Here is a 25084-nt window from a genome sequence, read left to right on the forward strand (position 1 = left end):
TTTGCCTCCAGGTCCAACTCTTCTTTGAAAGCTGTTAATGGTTGAGTTCGAGATTTTTCCGAATCTTTCCGAGTTTTTCCGATTTTTCTGAATAACGTTGAAGGTATTCGACGCTTGGCGACACGTATTTGAGTGATGGAGCTGAGCGTAGTGAAATGGCAACAGAGAAGCTATCAAATATTTTAAGAATAGATTTAATAAGATAAAAGTAAATGTATTTTAACCCTATATATGTCTTCCCTATCTACTTTATTTACTGTATGTCTTCATATGTTATACAATCCTTACAAAATATCATATATGATCTCTTGGAATATGCCAAATCACCACATCATCATTTTTTTCTTAGGCTTAAGTCCGTAAATTCTTGGGTCCGTAATTTCTGGAAAGGGATACGTAACCAGGGGAGCCTTTACTATCTGATCCTTATCCTGAAATAAGAACATGGCGATGCAAAAATTTATTTTTAAGGTACATGTAAAGTATGGGACCCAGCCGTCCAAATAAGAATTGAATAGAACAAAAAATATTTTCGAAAGTTTCCTGAGAAATCTCTGGAACTGCAATCGATAAATCGCATATGGAAAGGAAAAGGGACGCGAAAAGTGTTACAGAAACATAAAAATTGCCTAAACGGTTGTTTTTCCCCCCTAAAATCCCCTCTGACAACGAAACCATTCACTCTATTCAGCAAACATTCGAAATGAAAAGCAACACACGACCGGAACGTAGTGCAAAATGCAAACAGAATTTGTAACTCGCCACTAAGTGTGATCAGCGGATTATACGCGACCGCAGGACGAGAAAACCGGACGCATAAAAACTTGTCCATTCCCCCTCGGGGGGTGAACAAACGCCAGATAACCAGAGATGAGACGATAAAAATCCAGGATGAGCTGATGATTCTCGTCAAAGGACTCTGATCTTTTTTCTTCGTCAATGATAAGAGAACAATTAGTAATCAATAAAATCAATTAGGAGATCAATTTACTATCAAGAAACTTTAGAACTGTTTTACATAGGTACAACGATTCGAAAACGTTACCATAAGGACTTGAACAGTTACACCAACCCAATGGAACAAATTCATATGACTAAATTGAAAGAATACAACTTTGCTTTGAAAGTTACTGTAACTAACCTCAAATATCCCTTCTAACCCTCGGAACTTCACCAGTACATTGCTACTGGGAACCCTTCACAATAACAAATGTTGTGAATTTTTACTTGCTTTTTAATTTCACTCCAATTTAACTGAAACTATTTTTAGAACGTAACGAATCAAAACTGCCCTGGGGGACTTTGTTAGATGAAGGCATTGAATTTAACTGGAGCATTGAAAACAGGGTTTTGTCGAGTCGGCGTTGTTTGCGCTAACATATACTTATTTTTGATTGTATTTTATATTTTGATTATTTTTTATTTTATTTCCAACTCCGAAGAGAGAAGAAACAAGCATGAGAACAAATATTCGGAAGAACAGTTTATAAAAAAAAGCTCAAGGAAGTTTTCGATTTACATAGGATTTCACCTGCCCCCATTCTTTCATAGGTGAAGGTCTACGGTGTCTTGTAGAGCTTTCCCTTGACCAGTCACTTTATTTATTGGAGAAAAGCTGCTTTTTTGTTTTTATGTAACATACATATGAATGTGTTTCTGTATGAACGCTGTTTGCATGGTGGTTATTTGACGGTGGTCACTGGAATGTTTGCTCCTCGTTCCACGGGCTCGATGGAACATGACGGATGACCAGTGCACTACGATCTCTAGAATAAAACCTTGGGAATGTTGAGATTTTTTGGAAAATCTGAGAGAGAAGGTTCCACAAGTCAAGGCTGTTCTCTAGACTAAATCTGAACAAATAAAAACAAACAGAAAAAAACAAGCAAGGATTGAGTACAGTAGGATAGCTGTACTATCAATGACCTTATCCATCCATGGACGAATGCAGCTAGGCACTGCTGCCGACGCTATGTCGCCATGTCTAAATTTGGCACTCTTTGTTTGTGTTGAATGTTTCAGTGGGTTTACGCACGGCGGTTCCGCAGCGCAATGAAGGAGTGGCGGAAAGGTGCGCGCCGGCCGTACTCAGCGTATAAAAACGGCCGCTGGACCCGCATTCCGGAACTCCACCGTCGTCCACGGATTCATGTCGCTGCTCATCGCTTCCTCGCTTCTTGCCTTTGCCACTGCACAATACGGTAAGTGATTTTGTTCTCGTTCTTGTTTCTAAAGTGAAAAAACAGGCACTGTTGAAGAATTGAAAAAAAATTCAAATTCTTGCTTTTAGCGCCTATTGCGCCAGTACCTGGAATGTGCAGTCCAAGCTGTATAGGAGGAGCAGCGTAAGTTCTAAACAACTTTTTTTTCATTATAAGGTCTTGTCTGGAATTTACAAAGAAGTCAATAATGTATTAAGCAAGACTACAATTGATTCTCATTTTTAGTAACTTGAAAAGTATAAGAAAAATTCTAAACTGCTCAGCTGACGTGATGGGCCCGTCGGTATTTCTATTGCCTTAGGCTGCCTTGTGCCACCTCGAGAAGATCCAAATCAGGCAGAAATTGTCTAAAGATTCTTGGTACTTTAAAAAGCAAAAAGTAAGACAAGAACACTTTGAAAGAGAGATTCCGAGAAACAAAGGACGTCCTTAGAAAAATTTGTTACAAGCAAAAAGGCATGAAAGACTTCTGCGACATCATTTCCTGACCTCCAATCATGGGATTACTTTCTTTGTAGGTCGACGCAAAAAGGGAAAGAATGGATGAATTTCCCCGGAAGAGAAAGTTCTAAACTGCCTCCCTAAAACATTTATTGCTTATTAATTGAAAAAGTGCGAAAAAGTGATAGAAAATCCAGGAAATCATCTAAATGTGGTTAAGTAAAAAAAAGTGAATCCGGAGATCAGTTGGCGCGAATGAATGTAATTCATGTCACTATTTCCCTATTCGAACCCAATGAAAATTGTCTAAATATGTGTTTCAATTGTATTTAGAGTCCTATGCAGCTTAATTTATTTCAATAATCCTTGCCATCTGTTCCAGATGCGTTGCCGGTGCTTGTCAATGCACCACCCCAGCCGCCGTCTATAGTCCCGTTGTCGGATGTGCACCAATGCCTGTGGCGCCAATTCCCGTCGCACCAGGACCAGTTGTCGCCGGTCGACTTATTCCACAAGTATATTCCACTTCGTTTCTGGTTCTCACTGTTCATCCGAATTGAAGGTGTAATTTAAACATTTTCAAGGCTCTCCCTGGATCACCATGTGAGCCGGGTGTCGAATGCACCGGTGGTTCCGTATGTTCCCTTGGAATTTGCGTCTGTCCACCAGAACTCGTCCAGGAAGGTACCGTATGTATCAGTCGTACCATATACAGTGTCATACCACCACCACCACCGGCCGTTATTGTCCCAGCCATCCCAGCTGTCCCAGTTGCAGCACCGGTACGTACATTTTAGTGTCATTAACTTGTTGTGAACTAGTAAACATACTAGTGAACGTTTCCAGCTCGCCCTTGGTGCACCATGTTATGCCGCTCCGACACCATGTGTATCTGGTGCTGTGTGCTCAGCAGGAGTATGTCAGTGTTCACCAGCTTATACACCTGTAGCCGGAGGATGTGTGCGCAGAAGTAAGGAGTTTTTTTTTCTACCCGATCGATCGCCCATGTTTACGTACCTAATCGATAGGTATTTTTGAGAACAACAAAAAAATCTTTTCAGAGTGAGCGCCTTACTCCATCCTACTACCATCATCGCTACCTCATTGGTATCTGTATATTACTGTCGTTATATGAATAAGTGGTTAATAAAATCTTGTTGTTCTCAGTATTTGTTTGTCTCCGTCGAAGGTTTACGTCAGAAAAAGTTTTCGAGCTGTTCAGGGAAGTTACGACGCATTCCTAGTTTAGCTTAATTTAGTTTCAGCTGGTTTTGTGGACCTTAAGCGTCTTTAAACCTTTCTTTGCGGATTTTTTAGACACGGATGAATGTGTAGTCGTCTTGCAGGCAGCAACATTCGACGAATAAAGTATATCAAGTGTCTGGCGTTGATCAATCCACTTGGGACGTGCCCGACGCACGTTTCCTTCAATTCAGAATCGTTTGAGGTTTACGAACGTGTAACTTGCCTATACAATGACTAGCGGTGGTTAGCCGATATCTCAAATCAGTGTTTTCTTATCTTCGCAGAACAAATCTACTACCAATTTATCGACTCCAGAGGAATGAATGTCTTAGTTGGCACCAGAGCGGATTCAAACCTCTAGTCGATCGCGCGGAGACGGCAGAACCTCTTATCGACTGCGCTACACCCACCTCACAAGAACATTTAACGCTAATGTTCAGAAATGTGAAAATTACGGTTACGCCACGTTTTCCTATCTTTATTCTAAACATTTAAACATTGTCAAACTAGTATTGAACTATGTTTTAAGGATAAGTAAGCATTATCCAAGAAACCTCTATTCGGGCAAACGCGAAGCGTCTATTTGATCCTAACCGCTGGCGTAGAGTTAGATGTATGCCGTTGTTCACGGAATAAGCCAAATTTTTGTTTGAAGGAAATATGAGTCTTAGTCTTTTTCCTCAAAAATTTTGACTTACTTATATTCTCTGGAAAAAAAGAGAGGATGTATTTTCTGCATAGATAAAGCTGGCTATAAGAGAATATCTTAAAGGCATCACCCCACGAATCTGAGTTGGTGCAGATTTAAGGTGGATTATTCGTATACAGGATGGAAGACTACGGAGAGGGGGTGATTCCGTCCATTTTTTCCTAATTGCCGTAAAAAAAAACGGCCCAGAAGATGCGGCGCGTGCACAAGGCTGGCGCGCTCCAGTCGAACTCCCTTTAGAAAATAGTGCGCCAGAACGTCTGAAGCCGTATCTTCTGGGCCGTTTTTTACGGCAATTAGGAAGAAATGGACGGGATCACCCCCTCTCCGTAGTCTCCCATCCTGTATACGAATACTCCACCTGAAATCCGTACCACCTCAGATTCGTGGAGTGATGCCTTTAAAAAGGAGTGGAAAAAAATAAAGTTGTGTCCATAGGGCATAACTTTAATTTTAAAGAAAATTATGAAAAAAATTAAAAAATAAAAGGAAGGGAACTGCTTTCACTGATTGTCAAAAACCACAAAGAAATACATATATGAAACCGTTCCGTGTACAACCACGTTGCATGGCTTTGTTAGATTTTTTTTGACGCTTGCAAGGATTTCGGAGATTTTTTTCCTCTGAAGATGATTAGCACGTAGATGAAAAAATTTTCAAACCCCCTTCCGTTTTTTTGCTAATTTTATAAACATTTTTTAGGCTTTCAGTGGTTATTTTGTTTGTGCAGTGATAAAGTTTGGGATTTTAAAGTAAAATAATTAGTCAGATCACTTTCTTGCCCACTTTGAGAATCTACGCATATACAAAAAGTGTGATCTTATTCAATACTCAATCGTTGTTCCGATGAAATTAGCGTGTATAATGTCCCTCTTTGAATTAATCCCTGGCTTAATAACAATCCAGAATCGAAAGTCGAAATTATTCACGTCAGAGGATGTCAGTTTATTTAGCATTCATTCATTTCACAGCTGTAATAACAGATTACATCATGATAGGTGGGTTGTTGCAAATTTTTGTCATTGTCTTTTAGAGGTCCTATGAAGAAAAATACGATCTGTGATGTTTTTTAACCTTCGCATCCAAATTGTCACCGTCAATGTATTAAAGGCATCACCTCACGAATCTGAGGTGGTACGGATTTCAGGTGGAGTATTCTTATACGGGATAGTAGAGTATGGAGAGGAGGGTGATTCCGTCCATTTCTTTCCAATTGCCGTGAAAAACGGCACGAAAAATGAGGCGCGTGCACAAGGCTGGCGCGCTCCAATCGAAGTCGTTATAGAAAATAGCGCGCCGGAGAGTCCGAAGCCATATCTTCCGGGCCGTTTTTTTACGGCAATTAGGAAGAAATAGAAAAGGGCGGAATCACCCTACTCTCCATAATCTACGATCCCGTATACGAATGTTCCACCTGAAATCCGTACCACCTCAGATTCGTGGGGTGATGCCTTTAAATGAACGGCTTGAACGAGTTGTCGCGGGAATCAAATCAGCAAAAATCAAATCCTCTTCTCAGTTCTCATCTTAAAATTAGCAAAAATCGAATGTAAATCCTTTGGCTCATTATCCAGTGAAGAACCTCGCAAAAATCCAGCTTCTGTCGCCATAATGCTATACGTTTAGAAGAGAGTACTGTAGTCTAAATTGAAAACTGTTCAATAGACTGTAAATAAATGCAAATATGCAACCTATGCATATGTTATTATAGTTATGCTCTTACAATCTTCTCAAATCATTTCATATAGCTCAAGTTATAAGACTGACCGCATTTTTATCATAATCCACGAATAACTAAGGCTTTTTTTTTCTTTTTTTTTTAGGCGAGAATAGTATACAACAAGAAGCAAGCTAGGTCCGTCAATAAATCGTGAAAACTGAAAGCGTTAATTTTAATGTTGTAGAAAATAAAAATTAAACTATTAAACTAATTAATTAATCATAAAATCAAACTCAGTTAATCAATTTAATCATAAAAACGTTAAAGGACGTTTTTATCAATCATTCAGCTAATAACGAAAATAGATCAAAGGATGTGATTATTGAACTAAAGGAAAGAATCATAAATTGTAGCTGTATAATTATATTGTTTTAATCAATTGCTAATTTTATGACAATTTATTGTAATTTTTAATTAATCTTCAATAACTTATTATTTATATTTTAAATCAAAAGGGAATTTTCCAGTTTTTCTCTTTTTGAAAATCATGTTTTAGGCGCGCAGGCGCACATGTGATCTTGTGGTTATCTTCAGAAATTATTAGCACCAAAGATCCGAAGATTATCAGCGGATCATTCGCGCCTTTCCTTAAACTGTGTCCTTCAAACTGAACCTTTATATGGTTACGACAAATAGCTAGAGTTTTAGTGTTGTTGTGGTGGTGGTTGTTGTTGTTGTTGTTTCGGCAAATAGCCATTAAGTTGGTAAGTTGACCTGATTTTACCAAACAATTCTCAATTACTGCGATCACATTCCATCTTTCGACTAAATCGACTAATAGACGTTATCGTGTTCCATTTTGGAAGAAGATCACTTATTTTCCGTCATTTTTAATTTCAGAATATCCCTGAATTACAAAGTTTTTCTTCCATAGCTTGATGTCATCTATTTACGTATCCAATCAATCAATTCCATTCGTTTCACTGTAGAAATGTGCGGTTAATGAAAATAGATACATGTATGTATGTATGGTTATCCACGGAGATCCCATAACTTCTTTTCGAAAACAAACATTCAATTTGAAAGCATCGAATCCATTCAGCCAACGTTTGCTTTATCGCATTACCAAAGTTCATTACAACTTCCCCACTTTACTAGTAATCCTTTTCAAATTTTTTTTGCATCAAAAGTGACTTTCACATCGTTACCGATTAAAAGAAGAGAATAGATGAAATTCTGGTAGCACTTGGATCCAGATTCTTCTAGATCCACACGTTCTAGATCGAACCGAAGGAAATCGGACTGTACAGGAACTACGTGGCGATTTTTCTGATTAAAGAAGATACGTTTCACAAAGGAGGATGTTCCGGTTATGATATTGATCCACATTCTATGAAAGTTAAACAGTAACAGTAGTAGTTCGAATGTTCTCTTGTCTTGAAACCTCAGCATATTCTGTCTATGTCTTGTGATAGTGTGCCTGCGAGGTTTTTAGATGGAACTCTTTATTTGCCTGGCGTTTCGGCTTTTTCGCCGTCTTCAGACACCTAAATACAGGATGAATGGAGCAATGTTACGTTAAGCTACGTTTATCCCGTCAAGTGCCACACTACCCTTTGTCAGTGCTTCGATAATCGTTCAGGGTAGTGAAAACAGAAACCCATCTACATTGAAAATGGTCTTACGTTTTGCTCCACTGGATGTGGCGCGGCTGGTAGTACGCACTTGTTACTCAGTGTACCAGCGAATGAGTATTGCTGCGTGTAGATCACCAGCAACGATATAGATAATTTGATCTACACACAGAATATAAACATAAAAACGGATACGTCAGGCAAATAAAGAGTTCCAACTAAAAACCTCTCAGGCACACTATCACAAAACAGTAACAGTAGATTTTTTTTCGGAATTTCAGATTAGAATGATCCTTTAAATATCAAAAAGTGTATTCCTGGGCATCTTTTGCAGTTCAACTAAATCAAAGAATCTTTGTTGCATTCCTCTGCATACATGGATATTGTAAATTTGCGAAATTTTCCTATCCTGGAACAAGTTTAGCTCACGTTTCTAGTTGATATAGTAGACGGAAACGATGTTAAGACGATGCAAGTTTGAGAAAAAAACCGGAGAGGATGTGAAAATTGTTAATTTTTTGTTAGTCACTAGGAAGAACGGGTAGAAAACCATTGAAAACGTTGAAACATTGCAGATTGTCATCATGTAATGTCACAAATTATCTTCAAAAACGTTTTCTACGAATGAGTTCCCCTACTTTTCACAAGTTGATCGTTTTCTCCAAGAATCCATTCATTTGGGCATACTTTCTTACTTTTTTCAGCTGCCAAAGTTTTACCTCATACTCTTCAAGGTGATGCCATCATTGAACTGTTTCCCGCCATTACTAGTAATACTGGTATCCATTGCAATCTCAGTGAATGCTCAAGGAAATTGTAATAGCGCTCCCACGGAAGCACTTCGGATAATTTGTGGTCAAATCGCTGCCTGGGATGCTAACGCTAAGGTATTGACACCTTCTTTTTACTTCCACATTTTCACTCAGACCTCTATGGGAAAGTACGGAAAATCCATTTGATTTAGACTGTTGCTACCCCCTCTAATCAGAGAACACTTGTGCAGTCACCGGGAGGAGCCGGTGCTGGCTTAAGTGGTGGATCAGCGCTTAGTGCTTCGGCCGCTCCTACAAATGCTTACGAATGCATGGATATCGCATGCCTTTGCGGATTCTTCGGAGGTAGTGGCGGATCGAACTGTGTACTGAGAAATGGACAACGACTTGGTAAAGCGCTTCGGAAAGAGTATCGTGTGATGACGGATGTAGAAAGGAACAGGTGTGCTCAAACAAAAATAATCTATTACTTAGCTTAAGCAATGACATACCAGGTACCATACTGCTATGTGGACAATTAAAGGAAATGGCGACTACGATCAGCTTTCGAGGATTCACTCATCGTTCACCACCTCGCCCGGAGCTCATTCCGGACCAGCATTTTTGCCATGGCATCGAGAGTTCATCAAAAGGTACGGTGAAGAACAATCACATGGGCAGAGACGGAGTATTGTTAGGTTGATGAGAAAGTCTTGTAAGGGTTTTGGAAAAGTACAGAACTTTCGATTCCTGATCAATACCCATGATGGATCACATGGTATTTGAAGAACATTCTTGAAGCTCACTTAACATTAAGCAAGATGTCGGTTTCACAAGAGTGGCTTCGAGTCATCATCTTCTTATCTGATGAATGGCGCCGCGACAGTGGAACGACATAGCAGTCCAAAACATCAGCGCGACATTAAAGTAGGCCCCCATTACCACCAGGACTGTGCACCGCTGGTTTACTTCGCAGCAGCAGAAAATCACAAATGTATTCCAGCAAAACCCTCTAATTCTTCGAGAGAAGAAACCGAGACGCTTTGGTACATCTAGTCTGTGATGTCGCGAGATCCTATTTAGCTAAGGAGACTCATACACATAGGCACACATGGCACTTCATCCCCCTATTCCCCAGGTACAGCTCCCCTCTGACTCTCATTTATTCCACCCCCTTGAGGCTTTCACGGCTAAGAAAACTTTCACCGAGTTCGATGACATTAGTCGGGCGGCCGCTGATTTCTTCGTCTGCCACCCTCTCCAGTTTTAGAAGAACATCGGCGACCTCTCCGTTAAGTTGAGCACTGTAGTGAGATTTGTGAGATGACAACTATCATCCGTTCAATATGGATAGGCCAAAGGATACCTGACTCGTGGAGACACGCTATCATAATTCCCTTCCACAAGAAATTGTCCGTCATGGACCCTAGGAATTATCGAGGAATTTCTTTGCTGCGTGTTATGTACAAGGTATTGGAGCGGATTGTCCTGGACAGACTCATTAGACATTAGAAGAAACAACGCAAGCTGGCTTTCGCCCTGGCCGATCTACCAGGTGTTCATCGTCAGAAGAGTGATCGAAATCTGGCAGCGGTATTCGAAACCAATGCAATTAGCGTTTTAAACGCGCTCCACACCGTGTAGTGGACTGGACGAAAGACGTATAGATGTAGCCGTTTATTGGGCTATGGTCCGACTATAGGTGATGGGCGAGAAGCGCCCTTACTTTGTGATGACACATATTTGTATGAGAGGAAGAGAGAAGGAATTCTGTATGAGTAGGATATGGTTCGAGTTGAGAAGGCAAAATGAGAAGGGACAGCGATATTTAGACGTGTGATTCACAAATATTGGCGAAATTAAAATATTTTCCGAGGATTTTCATAGAAAAGGAATGTTCTATGGGCGCAGGATCAGAAAGTCCAATACACACCGATGGAGTACCAGGAAAGTTCGCTTGCTTGATGACATGAATCAACGAATAACTGCTGAGTTCGAACACCGCCGGCTGTACAACACGGTTTGAGGTGGTAACTGGAGTAAGACAACGGGCAGTGAGAGGGCTCTTTCTGTTGAATTTTGCCGTCGACGACATTTTGCGAAGGACAGTAGATCAGTGTCCTGCCGATGTCATTCTAGCACCATCAGTACGCCCCCTTGACCGATCTCGAGTACGCTGACGATGTTGTTATATTCGCAGAAGGCAGTACGAAACTTCAACACGTTATCAACCTTGTATCGAAGCTGGCTGCAGCCTATGGACTACGTTAAGCCCTTCTTAACGAAATGCTTGTGGTCGACCACCATCAACAACGAAGTCAAGCTGCGAGTCTACGAGTCGAGTCCGCAATCCGCCCCAGCACGATGTACGGATCGGAGACTTGGGCAGCACCATCTACGGTGATGGAGAGGCTTGATTGCACGGAACAGAAGCTGCTTAGACGGCTACTTGGCTACTTTTGGCCTAAGATATGCCACAATGAAAACCCTTACGCAGGGATTGATCAAGTATACCGGCGGTCGACACGTGAAAGATATCAACAACTTTGCACCGCCATCGAAAGTGGCTAAAGTAAATCGTCTTCGATTCTTTGATCACATATTAAGGAGATCAGCAGATCTCCTGTTTAACGAATTCTGGGGAGTTTGTCGAGTTCGAGCTGGAAGAATCGAGCTGGTCGAAAACGGAAGTTTTGGACTGAGGTTGTAAAAGAGGACCTGAGGACACTCGGCGTGGATAGGCAGTTCAGGCGAGACGTAAAGTTTCGCAGAATATGGAATAGCGACAAATGGATTGATTCTGTGCAAACTCTCGCAGGAGATCGAGAAGGTTGGGCAGAGCTATGTTCAAAGACGGCACACCTCGGCGAAGATGCGGATAATCGCGTCAGGCGATGACATCAGCCCGCCAATTAAGTAAGTTAATACTAAGATTTTCCGCTCTATCAGAAATAAACGCGCCAGTTATCTAAATAAGTTTCTCAGGAGAAAGTATTTGTATGCGTGCGGTTACGAAGCATTTCTTCATGATCCGACGACTACGTGAAACTGTTCAAGACAGCGTCTATATAGGAGCATAATTACGTTAACAAGGAGCTAATAGTAATTATACGAACCTGACTATACTCCAGGCTAGAAATTGCACTTCGTCGTGTTGATCCTACTGTAGCGCTACCGTACTGGGATTCAACACTTGACAGCACATTGCCAAATCCTCGAGATTCGTCAATGTTTACAAATGAACTCATGGGTCGACAAGGACCGGACGGCTCCATACAAACAGGTGCATTCAGAGGATGGCGCACAGTAGACGTGAGTAGCTGTGGAAATTCTTCGATGATTCATGAAAAAAAGGATAAACTAATTTTGTAGGGTTCACGAGTTTTTCGTAGGAATCTCGGCGCAACTGGCACTCTGTTTCAACAATCTGATATCAATGCTGTAATGGCGGCTACCGATTTCAGACAAGTTCTCGCTTATACCGCTCCTAGTCCGGTGAGCAATTATAACACGTTTCTTTTTTTTAACACCTTTGAGTAGAGCACAGTACCAAGGCAGTTAACGATACTTCATTTTTCAGTAAACATTCAGTGAATATTTTCATTTAGGGCGGGTGTAGTGTAGCTGTTAGAGGTTTCGCTTCCTGCACGATCGATCGGAGATTCGAATCCGCCCTAGTGCTTATCAAGCCTTTCATCCCTACGGGGTCGATAAATTGGTATCAAACTTGTCTAGGAGGATAAAAACACTGACTTGACACATCGCATTGTAAAGGCCAGTTACACGTTTGTGAATCTCAAACGATTCCGAATTGAAATGGATGTGGGGGCGCACCTCAAGCGGATTGATTAACGCCAGAAACTTTATCCTTTATCCTTTGAACTTCATTTTGGCCAACGTTTCGGCGTAATTCCCTTCTTCGGACGCTCAGAAAAACATTGAAAGGGATGTCCAATGCAAATCCAAGAGTAGCCTCATTACAATACATTTAAAAAAAATGCGTGAGATAGCTGTGATAGCTGTAATCGTTTCATTGCCGAGCGGAGTCGGCAGTAGGGAAACAGATTAGCATTCTCATGAAACAAGACGTTCGAAATCATGTAGTTTCCCACTCTCGGTTGGACGAATGTACATTAAATTCAGGAGAAGTAGCTAATTCGCTTATGATCGTTCGCATATGAATTTAAAGCATGGGAATTGCTCTTTTGGTTGGTCGAAACAGGCGTCCTAATGGCAGCTGAGAGTGGTTTAAATAAAACACTAAACAATAACCAGTATACGAAGCATGCAGCAAAAGTTTCTGGCTCTTCATGGGTTGCTTTACTTTTGACATGAGAACAGTAAGAGAACGTTGTCGAATAGCTCGAGGGTTCTACGGTGTTTGAGACATTATTATAGCTGAGCCTTATTAGCACCGCTCACTTCTGCAGTTCGCGCAAGGTCCCATCTCGGCATCAACCGCTATTTCTACCGAGAGCAGCAGTTTACGTTAGTAGTTTACTCAGTACTTTACTCTACTTTACTCACTAGTTTACTCAGTGCGTCAATAGTTTACTTCATGTCTACCTTATATGAAAGGTTTACATCAAACGACTCTATGACACATTGGTCCCTGATGCTTCTTATCCAGAGATGCTCAGAAAAGATGTTGGTATTAGATAGATGCGCAAGGCATTTTCAAGAGATAATATTAGGAAACCATGATATTCTGTCCGTAGCGCCTCGAACGGATTTTGAATTCTTCAGGAAAAACTTGAAATAAAAGTACTGGAAGAGATCTATGAGTTTTCATGCAACGGAAAAAATCGGGCAGTTAGGAAGATCGTTCTAAAAGGATTGAGTTATGTGACTGTTACTGTAGTCGGCAGTGCTCTTTTTCGTGGGATGATCGGAGGTACAATGAAACATCCTTCAGATGATGTTTCGTTATTAGAATATCCAATTTTCATTAGAATTAATCAAATTTAATCACAACCGATATGCATTTAAGTACTTTGTGGTTAGTTAAAATCAGTTAAACTGTACATAGCGTACTATGGAGTTTTAAAAGTAGAGTACAAATGAAGCTGGATATGTGTAGTTGGTGACGCGTGAGCCAGAATGGCTCTACTCTTCTTCAACATCCATCTCTTTGACCTCCTTGCAAGGACGTTCAGAAAACTCGTCTATAAGTTCCTGTTCATATTCCTGAGGTTGAAAAATCGACGCATGGAAATTCCATCTGCACCAAGCAAGAAAATGATGGACGTTGAAGAAAAGCTTGGCCATTCTGGCTCACGCGTCACGAACTACCATATCCCAGCCTCATTTGTCCACTAATCATATCCTTTATCGTTTACTGATGCTATAGTTTCTCCGTAAGCAGACGATCACATCGCTCACTCAAGCCGAAACGTTGAACTTGCGTTAGATTGCAGGTTGCATGTTTCTTCGAGTAGCACGTTAAACTTTAAAAAAAGCGTTCTTAACAGACGGAACTTATTGTTGACGCATGAATTCGGTTCCAGCGGTTTGTCAGCATTGCTGGAAAAAGGAAGCGTTGCACTAACCCCACTTCCTTAACCCAATTCCCGTACTTGACGATTTCTGGTATATCGCAGACGATCATGCACATATTCCATGGTACAGACAATCTTGTGTATCACCTTAGGGTTTACCGATTGAACTAACTGCTAAAGATCTCTGGCCCACACTATCCCGTAAAAAGAGCGCTTCATCGGAAAGAGAAACGTCGTCATAACCGAAGTGCGAAGCGTGTCTGGTCTTAAATGTTCCCCTCCTTGCTTTACGCTATAACTCGTGGAACAAGCGATGATTCAGGAAATACAGGAGAATGGAATGAAAGATGCTAAGAGACATGGTTTCAAGGGAATTCATTGTAGAAAAAATCACTTCTCCGTTAAAAACTTCTCCGTTCCTATCGGAAAGAAGGATGTGAGATCAGATGTGAACTCAGTAAAGCAGAAACTCTCGAAAATTTTCTATTCTTGGTTCTTGGTTGTCTGCTCCCATAAATTATGTTGTTGAAAAAATCACTTCTCAATCCTACCGTAGTAACTTTTCTTGGCGTTGCAAATAAACTAATTTCTGACTAGTTGTTAATTTAGAGCTGCCCTAATCCTGCCGCATGGACCGCATTCGAATATTCACATGGAAATCCTCATATTTACGTAGGAGGTAATCTTTCGCTCAGATACGTTAATTTTTATGCATTGTATTACAGACGTATTTTTTCATATTAAATAAAAGATATTCACAGAGCACTTCAGGTGACATGTTCCAACCAATCACATCTACAAATGATCCGATTTTCTGGAATCATCACTCGTTTGTCGACTTGGTCTGGGAAAATTGGAGGGTCATTCGCCAGGTTAGAAATCGGTACCTTCAGAACTATGACTCTAGCTACGAGTGCTACTAAAATATTTTAGTCTCGAGCAGCACGCGAAACTCAATATCCACCAAATAATCCGTCGTGCAGCAGTGCCGCACATTACGGTGATAACACAATGCAACCGTTCTTCCCAATGGTTAACAAAGATGGATTGTCAAATGCATATACTGGTAGGCCGAACGATCTTTTGAGGGACTTTCAGTAAACTTACAGTGGAATTCGTGCATTGAAATTATTACAGTATTGGATACTAAGACACAAAATCAAGTAGTACAAATTGAAATCGATCAATCAATCAAGCTAATAGGTTAAAACTCAAATAAATGAATTTTATTAAGTAACAGCATTCTTCCCTGCAAATCACAAAGATCTGTTGAATTTCTCGAGAGAATTTGAGCCTACACCCTATCTATGAGCATCGTACTTCATAAAATCCTGATTCCGAAAAAGTTGCATTCAAAATATTCCTGCTCCTTTACCATATTTATAGTTCATCTTTTAAGACAACCTCTACAGTTACGCTCCACGACCAACCTGCTCAGCAGCGAATCCATCAGGTTGCGGTTCAAGGTCTGGAAAATAGCTTTAGTTTCATAATAAAGTTGATTGACATGGACTGATATGGTTCAGATTCCTCTTCTGCGACTTATCTCACGGTGCACCGCGATGTGCAGCAAAAATCGCGGTGAATGGAAATTGTGGAGGATATACTAGAAGTCTGAAGTTTTTTTTACGCGTTCACCACTTTTCTGTGGTCAAAGACTCGCTGAGTCATATGTCTGAATTTCAGATGAAGACAGATGCTACCTTAGCGTTTGTCAAAGTAATAGATGCTTACAAGTTCAGGTTAGAGGACTTTTCTTTTTGATTTTTCTATTGTTGTTCTAGAATTTTTCAGGAATGTTACACAACAGTTTAAAATAGAAAATTGAAAGAAGTTCCTCACTTTACAGACACCAATGCCAACCACCCAACCACCAATCGTCACTACCACACCAGCTGGTCCAGCTCAAGAGGTTATGTTTCTTTTTTTTCTGAAACGCTAGGATTTTTGCTGAATACTCTAAATGCGTTAGAAACCACAGGGATATTGTAGATTTCAATTCAAAAAAAAAACTAAGGCTGGCGGCAGATCAGAGCCGCACGGTTGGCGGCTCTGCGGTTTTGATGCTTATTGATCATTCACAACAGTACGCCAAACAACCACTAACAGCCACCCACAGAGCCGCAAAACCGCGCGCCAGTCGGCTCTAAACTCTGCGGGCAGAGCCACTCTAATTAATCTCTGGACTCTGCGGGCACTCTAATTGATCCACTGCCATTCCCCATTAAGTGCAATTCTTCATTCGTTGTTTTGATATGTAAAGGCATGCTCAATTTTGTTCAATAGTCTAGCAAAAGAACGTGAGAAAGAACCTCGGTTGCACCAGTGTCCACTACGATGCGTCTTTTTGCGCAGCAAAACGTATGCTGTTCTAATTGTCCAATGTCAGCAGTCCAACTAACTCAAATAAGCAGCCGAAACTGTCCCACCTGCACATTTGCAGACACGTTTCGATTTGCCATTGCTCTACTACCAGTAACAAGTTGCATCATTGGAAGGCTTGATCACACAAAGGTCTTTCACACTCCTTTTTCTAGATTAATGAAGTAGATTAAGCGAATTCACATTTGTATTAGTGCACCAAATCTCTACGCATACTTTTTCGCTCAATGATCTCCGTATCGTTAATTTTGCGGTTTTAATTCCTAATTCTTAATTATTTTCTTGCTTCATCGTTTGAGGTCTTTTGCGGTATTAAATATTATAATGCATAATTCTCAGCTTTATAAAATCCAAAAATAAAAGCAAGAAAATAATTAAGGATTGAACAAATAAGAATTAAACCTATCTATAGCTATAAGAACCTATGAGAAAATACTGACTTAAAGACAGCGTATTACGAAATGGACGTAGTGTGAAAACGTCAGAGAACCCGTTGAGCCCGGGTTGCAGATTACGGGACCCACTGTGGCTCCGCTCAACTGCCCCCAACGTATCAAAAAAGGACATGAGAACGGCACTTTTTCTCACAAGGTACGTTAGAACGTGCCTCCATGAACACTTTCCAATCACCTCAGCAGCCTATCCATTAGTTTTGAAAAAAAAGCTGGTGAGGAGACCTTTTAGATCTCCGACCGCTTACTCATACAAGCGGCGCGTGCAGAGGGGAGTTGCTTTCCGAGCTGCCTCGTAGAAAGAAACACCGTCGTCCACGCCATTTTTTTAAACGACAATTAAAGGCATCACCCCACGAATCTGAGGTGGCACGGATTTCAGGTGGATTATTCGTATACGGGATCGTAGATTAAGGAGAGGGGGGTAATTCCGTCGATTTCTTCCTAATTGCCTTTAAAAAACGGCCCAGAAGATACGGCTTCGAGCGTTTCGGCGCGCTATTTTTTACAACGAGTTCGATTGGAGCACGCCAACCGTGTGCACACGTCGCATCTTCCGAACTGTTTTTTTCATGCCAATTAGCAAAAAATGGACGGAATCACCCACCTCTTCATAATCTACTATCCCTTATACGAGTACTCCACTTGAAATCCGTGCCACCTCAGATTCGTGCCTTTAAGGGAAGATTACCGAAGCCACGCTGGGTTCCGCAATCTACTACAGAAACCCCGTGGATTCCCTGGGTTTTCCTTGCTAGGTCCAAATCGTGATACGCTGCCTTCAGTACAAAACTTCATTCAATCCTTGAACTGTTTTTAATTTGAGACGTGCTTCAACGAGCAACAGTGTTGTGCTCCATGGGCCAACCGAGGACAATGCCGTTTGAATCCAGCATACATGAATGCATGGTGTAAGGCCAGTTGTGGTATTTGTCGTCCAACCACATACAATCTCAACGTTGGTCTGTCTTACTTGGTGAAATTTATGTGTCTTAGTTTGGAAAAGGCGTTTTTGTAAAGAGTGCTCGAATCGTCACACGATGTGCGGTACTTGGGCGTCTCGAGGAGAATGCACCAGGAATCCATCCTGGATGGTGGAAAATTGTCGTCAAGCTTGTGGAAGATGTGGAATTACAAGGGCACAAGCTTGTAATTCACAATCAGGTATTTGAAGAGGTGACACCTCAAAGTTATTGTTTCAGAAGTTGTCTTCTGGTGGTCAATGGCTGGCCCAATAGTGGGTAGACTTGAAATCTGCGTACCAAAAAAGAAAAGTGAAAAGAAAGAGAGGATGTTGACGCCTCTCCATAAATAGACTAAGTTTGCTGTGTAGTTCACGAGTATGGACGCAATCGCGACCAATTTTCATCAATTATAGTGGCACGTCATTAGGTGCCTCGTAAGGGGAATTTGGTGCGTCATTAGGTGCCTCGTGAGGTGAATTTGGTGGAATACTGCCTTTTAGTTGATCCAAGATGCAGGATCTAGGCAAATATTGTTTCACACGTGCAAAGTCGACGTATATAGATAACCAGAAATGTACAGTATTTATGGTAGAAGAAAAATCTGTTATTGGTTTCGATGAGAACGTTGCGGCAGATATTTATTGTGGAGAGAGCAGAAACGGGAGATTACATCGATAATAGCGACTTATGTAATCAATCGTAATCGTGATAATCGTAATCGTCACTTATGGAATCAATACTCACCACAAAGTGGACCCTCGTTTGGCCGCACAGACAAACTTGAAGAAAATCACCACCGCAACGATACACTTGAAATTGCTCGCTGCCGGCTTAGAACCGCGCAGCAACCAATTCCACCGCCTACGCCATATTGCACCATGAATCAGGTAGTCTTGATCAGGTCATAAGAACTCATTCTTAGATTGCAGATACACCAGCAACAAGTCCACCATCAGTAACACCGCCGCCATCAAGCGGTAGGAAGAAAGTCCCATTTCGTTGAGAGGAATCAATTCATATGTTTATCATTGCAGGAGGGACCTGCTTCAATCAGCATTACTGTTGTATCGCTTGGGCAAGCCGTGGGTACTGTTCTTCGAGATACGATTACATGAATCAGTATTGCAAGCCTTCCTGTAACCTCTGCAGAGGATCCACACCGAATTCATTGTGGAATTCGCTAAGTAGGTTTATTTTTCCCTTTTATTTTATATACTCTTTGTTTCGTATGTCAAATAATTTTATTGATGTGTAGATTAAGTAGTAGATCATTGGCTGCCCGATTTTAGCAACAGCATCCTGAAATCTTCGCTTTTCAGCATGTGCTGACTTTAGTTCACAGTGTACGGCATGGGCTAGGCAGGGCCAATGCAATTCCAATCCAACCTTTATGTGGGAGAATTGCAAGCGCTCGTGTGGGTACGATGTTCACGAAGAAAAAACTCTGCAGAAGTAATTTATGTCTTGTGAAATTTTCAGACGCTGCTCACTTTTAAATCTAGTCAGTCGACTGGTCACCTGCGGATTCTCACGTCGTATGTCCCGGAACAGACGCCCTGTATCGGAATTCAGTGTCAGTCCGCTTAGTCTTCCACTACGGAGACAATCGTCACCGGTTTCATTGGCGCCAGGATCTTTGACGCAGATCTCGTTGGCTCCAGCACCTGCAACGAGTCGATCCCTAGTGCTAAGGACAAAGGACAACTTCACTGAACGGTAGGTCAAATTCGTCGAGAAACTTCGTTCACTTACCTAATACCCAGCTGATTCTGGTGAAAAAAGTAATTAATAAGTAATTAGTATTCGTATCCGTAAGATTAATGATAGAAAGTAAAAGTAAAGCAGTAGAAAAAAAAGTAGAAAATAATTGACTCAAAAATATGAGAAGAGTCTTACAAATACATATTAAGTAGTGAAAAGTCAAGAGAAGTTCAAAAACAGGCTTACACCAAAAATTTTTCTCCATCGATAGTTGGGCTTTCAATATATTGCCTGCTGCGCTTTTTTACGTTTTCTAAATGGAATTTTTGGGAGGAACGCGAATTTTTGATCCCATAGCCACTGCGAGCACGCCGCGATAACCTGGTTGGGCGGGTTGGGTATATATTAAACTGAGAACGGAACCATCAAATATGCTGAACTCTTATTTGTATAACTTCTTTTTATTTGTTGCTGTACTATACAGTATTACTACGTATTACCCTTTGAGGCACCGTCATCAACGGAGAGGACCACAAAGACCATCTGGCATTGCTGTGTTCGCCAACTGACTTCATCTTCTTCCTGAATAAATTAATTGATAAACTACAGTGCAGTGTTTTTTTTTATATATTCTGGTAAAGACGAAAGAGATATAGAGTGGAAGGGTGGAAAAAAAGAGAAGGGATGAATTTTATCACAATATTCGACTCCATATTTTTATGTGTCCTTGCAGGTTTTTATCTGTTTTTTTTTTCGTTTCTTTCTTGTCTCTACAATTCTCATAGCTTTTTACATCAAAATAACGTCTTTGCTAAGGTGGAACATTGTGATCAATCAGATAAACCATAACCATAATCATGAGATTTAACAACGCGATTCGCCAGCGCGAGTGTTTGTAAGTGTGTCACAAAATGAGAAGAAAACGGATCCAACAGCATCAGAAAGCTTTAGAATAGGCTGAAACGGGTTCCACGATATCGGATTGGTGTGTCAGCGCTGGAAGGCCATAGAAGGGGATGGGGCAGGTCTGACGGTGTCGGATTGATGCTGAGGTGACAGAAAGCAACAGAATGGGGCGAGACGGATCTCACGACGTCGGAATGATATGTGGTCGCCAGAAAGCTGAAAAATGGGGTGGAGCAGGCTCTCCACGTCGCAAACGGGCTCTGGCACCGCAAAGCGGTAAAATGGAGTAAGAGTGGTCCAATGGCGTGCAATTGGTGTGCCTTGGTGAAGAAGTATCGCGCAGTTACTTTACGTTGAACTGGCAAGGAGAAAATGAGACAATGTGAAGAGTTTCATATCCGTCGCCACCGCACGTATTCCTTTTCCCCTCTATGACTCCCTCGGATGTCTATTTCCCAGCACGTTTGCTGTAGGTTGGTAACATGACTTCTTCAGAAAGTGAAAACACGTATGCAAACGGATGCTCAAATAGTAGTCAACAGTTTTCGTGGTTTTTTGTTAAGACATCATTCTGCAATAAGTGGTGGGGGAAAACTGAAGAAAAACGAATACTTCGAATAACGCTTTCAAACTGTGGAGGCTTCACAAGAATATAAATCTAAAATCAAGTATGAATGCTCTACAAGTGTAGAACTGACGCGTTTAGAAAGAAAACTGTGTAATTTTTTTTTCTACACCTGAATTGCTGTGGAAAAATAGAAGAAGGAGATACTGAGAAAAAGCACAATTCTAATTTTATAGAAAATGCCGCTACTGTAAATTTTCATTGATAGGTGAAGGCGAGCGAAGCATACACCACAAAAAAGTCCTGCTTTAGCCGAACGTTTACGCTATTCTAGTGATAAACAAATGATAGATATATTTGAATTAATGATAGTGATTAGAAAATCAGCACATACAGTACAATATCAAAGTAACTGTACGCTAAGTCAAAAAAGCTAGCTTGAATTATGCTCCAAAATGTCTTGGATAACGGTGAACTCACAATTACAAATGAACAGCTGTTTTTTCAACGTATTCATCCGACGTATTGGTAGAAAGAGTATCTAAGGTCATACGGATCTCCGCTGATGAATATTTCAAAATCCGTTCACGTTGTTCAAAATTATTCCTGTGGCTGCAAACCATCGGAAGGCGTAATTGATTGTCCTAGATTTGATCACCATCTTCCGAATTTGTCGAGTTACTGTAGTGGATAGAGCTCAGGAATGCATCAAAATGAGTGCTACATATGTGGTCGAAATAATGTGAAGCTCGGTGTAGTTGCACAAAAGGCTGAGCTCAATACGGTGTGTTGAAGCGTAGCAATTCGGATCGAGAAGGTACTTTCACTGACACTCAACAGTCACTGCAGTAGTCCGAGCGAAAAGCGCGATTCAACGATCTAATCAGCAAACTGAAGGAAAAACCATTTATCATCCGTCATCTCCAATTCTAGAATATCCTCCAATAACAAAGCTTTTTCAACTTGGTGTCATCTATTGAACACCATCTATTATCATTCAATTCATTCATTTCGTTTCTCTATAAAAATACGCACTTAATGAAAATAGATACGGCTATCCGTAGATATCCCCTAATTTCTTTTCAAAAACAAGTATTTGACTTGAAGGGATTGAGTCCATTCAGTCAGCGTTTGCTTTTATTTATTATTTGCTTTTACAAACTTTATTACAACCTTTCCATTACACTAGTGATCCTTGCTGAATCCCTCATTTGCAAGTGATTTCGCAACATTCCTGAATAAAAAAAGAGAGCAGATCAAATGTTGGTGCTTTAGATCCCCTGATTCTTCCAGATCCTCTGATTCTGGATCGAAAGCTAAGAAATCGCTCTGGTTTCCCGACTAGTAGATGATTCTTATGATTTAAGGAGTTACGATTCAAAAGTAGGGCATATCAGTGATGATGATGGTCCCATTCTATGATTCTATTGATGTTACACATTCTGTGAAAGTCGCTTAGTGACTGTAGATTTTTCTTCGACATTTCGGCTGCAAATGAATTTTAAGCACCACAAAAAGTCTCACACTTCAGCTGCTGTATATTTCAGCTTTTTCAGAATATATAATTGTTCATCATTCATATGCGCATATCGCATCGCCTGTATTTAATTCCAGAAATTTTAGTATTCCCTCAATATTGTGAATTTGCCGACATTTTCATCCGACAATACGTTTATCTGACTTTTTCATCAAATTTTTTTTTCGAGGCCGAACACGATCAAATTATCAGAATAAAATAATGGAACGTTGGACGTTTTTCTTCTCAGTTCTTTATCTACTAATATTTTACTTTATAATTTTTTAGGTGATGTCACCATCGAACTGTTTCCCATCATTACTATTAACACTAGTATCCACTGTAAATCTTGTAAACACTCAAGCAAATTGTAATAACGCACCCACGGAAGCACTTCGGATAATTTGTGGTCAAATCGCTAACTGGGATGCTAACGCTAAGGTATTGATTCCTTCGTTTTACTTTTACATTTACACTCAGACCTATGGAAAAGTACGGAAAATTCATTCGATTTAGACTGTTGCTACGCCCTCTAATCAGACTGGACAAGACCAGTCACCAGGAGCCGATGCTGGCTTAGGTGGTGCATCAGCGATTAGTGCTTCGGCAGCTCCTACTAATGCTTACGAATGCATGGATATCGCATGCCTTTGCGGATTCTTCGGAGGTAGTGGCGGATCGAACTGTGTACTGAGAAATGGACAACGACTCGGAAAAGCGCTCCGGAAAGAGTATCGTGTGATGACAGATGTAGAAAGAAGAAGGTGTGCGCTTGTAACGATGTTAGACAAAAGTAATCTATTACTTAGATAACGCCTTAGGTACCACACAGCTATGAGGAGAATTAAAAGAAATGGCGACTATGACAAACTTTCAAGAATTTACTCATCCTTCACTACATCGCCGGGAGCTCATTCTGGACCAGCATTTTTGCCATGGCATCGAGAGTTCATCAAAAGGTACGGTGAAGAACAATCACATGGGTAGAGACGGAGTATTATTAGGTTGATGAGCAAGTCTTGTAAGGGTTTTGGAAAAGTACAGAACTTTCGACCCCTGATCAATATCCGTGATGGATCACATGGTATTTGAAGAACATTCTTGAGGCTCACTTAACATTAACACTAACACATTAACATTAACACTGAAGTGCAGCGCTTAGTGCATGTTTGAGGAATAACCTGAGAGAATACGAAAATGGCTAATTTTCCGCTATCCGTAAGGAAGGATGGATAGAAATTTACTAGTTAGAACGTTTAGCTCCTCTTAACTATGTTGAGAACAGAGATTTACGAATCAATGACAAGGAAGGTATTTCAGAAATCCAGCAAGACGTTCAATATTTTGCGCTCGAATAAATTTAACGTGCTTTCAATGTATAAACATGTAGTCTTAGACATCTTGAGAAAAAGATTGTGAGGATTAAAATCTTGGAACGTCTACATTTAGAGCCTTAGAGATGTGAAGTACGTCAAGAAAGACCAATATTAAACTACCGACGTTTCTCCAAATCCGTCCTGGTGCTAAACGATCTCTTCATCTCTCCGGGGTCGATAAATTGGTGGCAGACTTGTCTGGTAGAGCAAAAACACTGAATTGACAGAACGGCTAGCTCCCAAAAGTCATTGTATAGGCTAGAAACAGATTGGCGCATCCCAAACACACTGAATAACGCCAGACGATTCATTGTTTTGTTCTTGGCGACTGTGCGAAGGAGTTTAGTACAGTGTCAGGGTGGAAATATAATCGCTTCAACCTAGAGTTTTTAGCAATTATTCGGAGTAGACTATTTCAGGCTGGAAATTGCACTTCGTCGAGTTGATCCAACTATAGCGTTGCCGTACTGGGACTCAACACTTGACAGCACATTGCCAAATCCTCGAGATTCGTCAATGTTTACAAATGAACTCATGGGTCGACAAGGACCGGACGGCTCCATACAAACAGGTGCATTCAGAGGATGGCGCACCGCAGACGTAAGCATGAAAAATCCTTGACTATTTACGAAAACAAGGGTCAACTTTGCAGGGTTCAAAAGTTCTTCGTAGAAATCTTGGCGCAGCAGGTACTCTTTTGCAACAATCTGATATCGATGCTGCAATGGCGACCACCGATTTTCGACAAGTTCTCGCTTACACAGCTCCTAGTCCGGTGAGCACTTCTAATCTGTTTCTTCTGACTGTACCTGGAGCACGGAACCAGGATAGTTAATGATACTTTATTTCGGCTGATGTTCCGGCGCTTTCTTCAGCGTTTGCTAGGACAAATGCATATGTAATGATCCCTCAGAAAAACCTCAATACAACGTTTTGGAAGTGTTTGGGTCAGTCATAAGTGTTTCATTGACGCTTCTGAGCGGAATGAGCGGACGGGCTATAGACAAGTGTGTTCCTAGTGCTAGGCTTTCGAGAATGGTCAACGTAGGTTTACGCTTTC

The 25084-nt window shown here is 40.9% G+C and overlaps 3 protein-coding genes across 7 annotated transcripts in view; 2 read left to right on the forward strand and 1 right to left on the reverse strand.

Moving 5' to 3' along the window:
- Window positions 1-1696: 1696 nt before the first annotated feature.
- RB195_012196 (uncharacterized protein) lies at window positions 1697-2372 on the reverse strand (the record flags this gene model as incomplete). Its single annotated transcript, XM_064193943.1, has 3 exons — window positions 1697-1766; window positions 2115-2229; window positions 2309-2372. 3 exons carry the CDS (start codon window positions 2370-2372, stop codon window positions 1697-1699), a joined length of 249 nt encoding a protein of 82 aa, XP_064051526.1.
- Window positions 2150-20230, forward strand: RB195_012197 (uncharacterized protein; the record flags this gene model as incomplete). 3 transcript variants are annotated; one of them, XM_064193944.1, is made up of 26 exons in its annotated part: window positions 2150-2201; window positions 2291-2345; window positions 3046-3178; window positions 3248-3445; window positions 3510-3623; window positions 8616-8798; window positions 8876-9126; window positions 9179-9316; window positions 11271-11366; window positions 11427-11579; window positions 11795-11975; window positions 12036-12158; window positions 14771-14840; window positions 14933-15033; window positions 15095-15227; window positions 15561-15627; window positions 15688-15773; window positions 15848-15903; window positions 16011-16073; window positions 17822-17957; window positions 18016-18159; window positions 18890-18937; window positions 18995-19144; window positions 19280-19379; window positions 19440-19676; window positions 20170-20230. In XM_064193944.1, the coding sequence occupies 26 exons, from the start codon at window positions 2150-2152 to the stop codon at window positions 20228-20230; spliced, it is 3129 nt and encodes a 1042-aa protein (XP_064051527.1). The 3 variants fall into 3 exon arrangements, with proteins under 3 accessions (XP_064051527.1, XP_064051528.1, XP_064051529.1); XM_064193946.1 differs by lacking the exons at window positions 2150-2201; window positions 2291-2345; window positions 3046-3178; ... (5 more) ...; window positions 15848-15903; window positions 20170-20230 and adding an exon at window positions 10950-11063 and having other exon boundaries at window positions 11161-11353; window positions 11435-11579; window positions 15688-15742; ... (1 more) ...; window positions 18883-18937; window positions 19440-19680; XM_064193945.1 differs by lacking the exons at window positions 2150-2201; window positions 2291-2345; window positions 11271-11366; ... (15 more) ...; window positions 19440-19676; window positions 20170-20230 and adding exons at window positions 9974-10133; window positions 10803-10934 and having other exon boundaries at window positions 3116-3178; window positions 3510-3633; window positions 8710-8798.
- A 1605-nt stretch (window positions 20231-21835) lies between these two features.
- Window positions 21836-25084, forward strand: part of RB195_012198 (uncharacterized protein) — a gene marked incomplete at both ends in the record, with an annotated part of 29851 nt that continues 26602 nt past the window's right edge. For all 3 annotated transcript variants that reach the window (XM_064193947.1, XM_064193948.1, XM_064193949.1), the window contains 6 exons: window positions 21836-21916; window positions 22937-23089; window positions 23165-23412; window positions 23470-23607; window positions 24444-24624; window positions 24677-24799. In XM_064193947.1, coding sequence (XP_064051530.1) covers window positions 21836-21916; window positions 22937-23089; window positions 23165-23412; window positions 23470-23607; window positions 24444-24624; window positions 24677-24799 — 924 coding nt within the window. The remainder of the gene's footprint in view (window positions 21917-22936; window positions 23090-23164; window positions 23413-23469; window positions 23608-24443; window positions 24625-24676; window positions 24800-25084) is intronic.

The sequence above is a fragment of the Necator americanus genome, chromosome III (assembly GCF_031761385.1).
Source record: "Necator americanus strain Aroian chromosome III, whole genome shotgun sequence".
Taxonomy (NCBI): Eukaryota; Metazoa; Nematoda; class Chromadorea; order Rhabditida; family Ancylostomatidae; genus Necator; species Necator americanus.